The sequence below is a fragment of the Dendroctonus ponderosae genome, unplaced genomic scaffold (genome assembly GCF_020466585.1).
Source record: "Dendroctonus ponderosae isolate FM_Combo_2020 unplaced genomic scaffold, Dpon_F_20191213v2 Dpon_F_20191213_1, whole genome shotgun sequence".
Lineage (NCBI taxonomy): Eukaryota > Metazoa > Arthropoda > Insecta > Coleoptera > Curculionidae > Dendroctonus > Dendroctonus ponderosae.
Genome location: NW_026017110.1, coordinates 1263409 through 1265009, shown reverse-complemented (window position 1 = coordinate 1265009; position 1601 = coordinate 1263409). Strand labels below are relative to the sequence as shown.

General features: G+C 37.4%; 1 protein-coding gene across 1 annotated transcript in view; it reads right to left on the bottom strand.

Moving 5' to 3' along the window:
• LOC109538124 overlaps positions 1 to 1410 on the bottom strand; it is a gene marked incomplete at its 5' end in the record, with an annotated part of 3060 nt that extends 1650 nt beyond the window's left edge. The window contains 4 exon segments of the mRNA XM_019905211.2: positions 331 to 447; positions 597 to 730; positions 1008 to 1143; positions 1202 to 1410. Of these exon segments, the coding sequence (XP_019760770.1) occupies positions 331 to 447; positions 597 to 730; positions 1008 to 1143; positions 1202 to 1410 (596 nt within the window).
• Positions 1411 to 1601: the final 191 nt, after the last annotated feature.

Below are 1601 nucleotides of genomic sequence, written 5' to 3'. Positions count from 1 at the left end.
TGAAATATATAAAATCCAATGTGTATCATATCTTGTTAAAGTGTGAAAGTAAACAACGAAAATGCAAATTTTTGTGAGTATAACAAATTTGAAATAAATTATCAAAGAAGGAAATTGAATTTAATTAAACTCTGTCTAATTTAAAATTTGAAAAAAAATTTTTTTTTGATAAATAATTCGTTCTTATTGCGAAATAGGAGCACTATTTATCAATCTGTAATAAAAGACGTGAGGAAATTCTGTCTTTTTTAAAGACAAACATTTTTGAGGCGAAATACCCAAAAAGAAGTTTGTAAAAACGTAAATATTACATAAGCAGAAAGTTCTGACCTGAAATGTGCTTTCGGTTATTTGCAGCTCCATTCCGGATATCGTTATGAAATACTTTCGATTGCTCGTCGATAACTCGGGAGTAACTTCCAGTTTTTGCATCGAGCTGGGCGCAACCTGAAAAGCGGTTTTCCGAAAATTCTTATTAAATGCTTCAAGCAGCGGCTGAGATGGTTCGAATTGTGCTCGATTTTCAAGGGTTGTTTGGACGTGTAAAAATAGTGTAAATATTAAATTTTTCACTCGTTGTAGTATGTAAAACTCACCTTAATTCCGTTCAGGTACCAACTAACGTTTGTCGAGGGAAACGAAGGCAGAGTCGTGCAATTTACACTTACAAAGTCGCCAATGTCCACCAAGTTCTTATCTATGGTCAATGAAGGGTCATCAATGGGGGCGTCTGGAACAGAAGTACTTTCAGCCTCGAATTCCAGTAACTTGCGTTATTGACCTCTTTGGCAAATGAGTAACAAATGGCCTACATAGCAGTGGCAGTCGTTTAAATATTAATCAGAATTGTATTCCACATGTGCGAACTCCTGCAGCTGCCTATTCAGGATTATAATTTCGTGATTGCCGGCAATAAATCCTCTATTTCAAATGCATAATTTCGCTTAATATTGCCTGTGCTATGCGGCGACAACAAAAAACATTGATGAAACTGTTGAAATACCCACCGACCACGTACATGTAACCGGAATCCATTTTCGTGTAAAAATTGGGCGCATCAGATGAAACTTCGCATTTGTATCTGCCAGTTACTTCTGGTTGCACGTTTCTTAACACTAGTTCGTTTCGGGTACTTTTGCTCAACTGGAACAGTACGAAAAATTAACAGTGGAATGGGGGAAGATTAATATTAGTATCATACATCCACTTCGATTCCTGGCATAGCAAACACCTTGGAGTTGGGAAGTTCCTTGGGAATAAACCTGAAGAGTTCCTTGCTGCCTTTGTACCACTTTACGGTGTAAAGTGGCTCACCTTCCAGGTCAAACGCGCATTGCAAAGTAATGGTCTCTCGCATCCGCACTGCTTCAGGAACCGTTACTCTAACGTCTTTTAGACTTTCTATTACGACTGAAAACAAACCAAGTAAGCACTTAATGCACTGGATAACTCCGATAACTAGGAGAGGAAATTGGGAAGTTTTACTACTTGGCTCATAAAACCTATTGAAGGTGAATTTATTTTGTGTTTGAGATTTTACTATTACTCCTTTTGGTCCATATAGTTTCACTCGATTTTACAGAATGGTCTTGTTTGCAGCA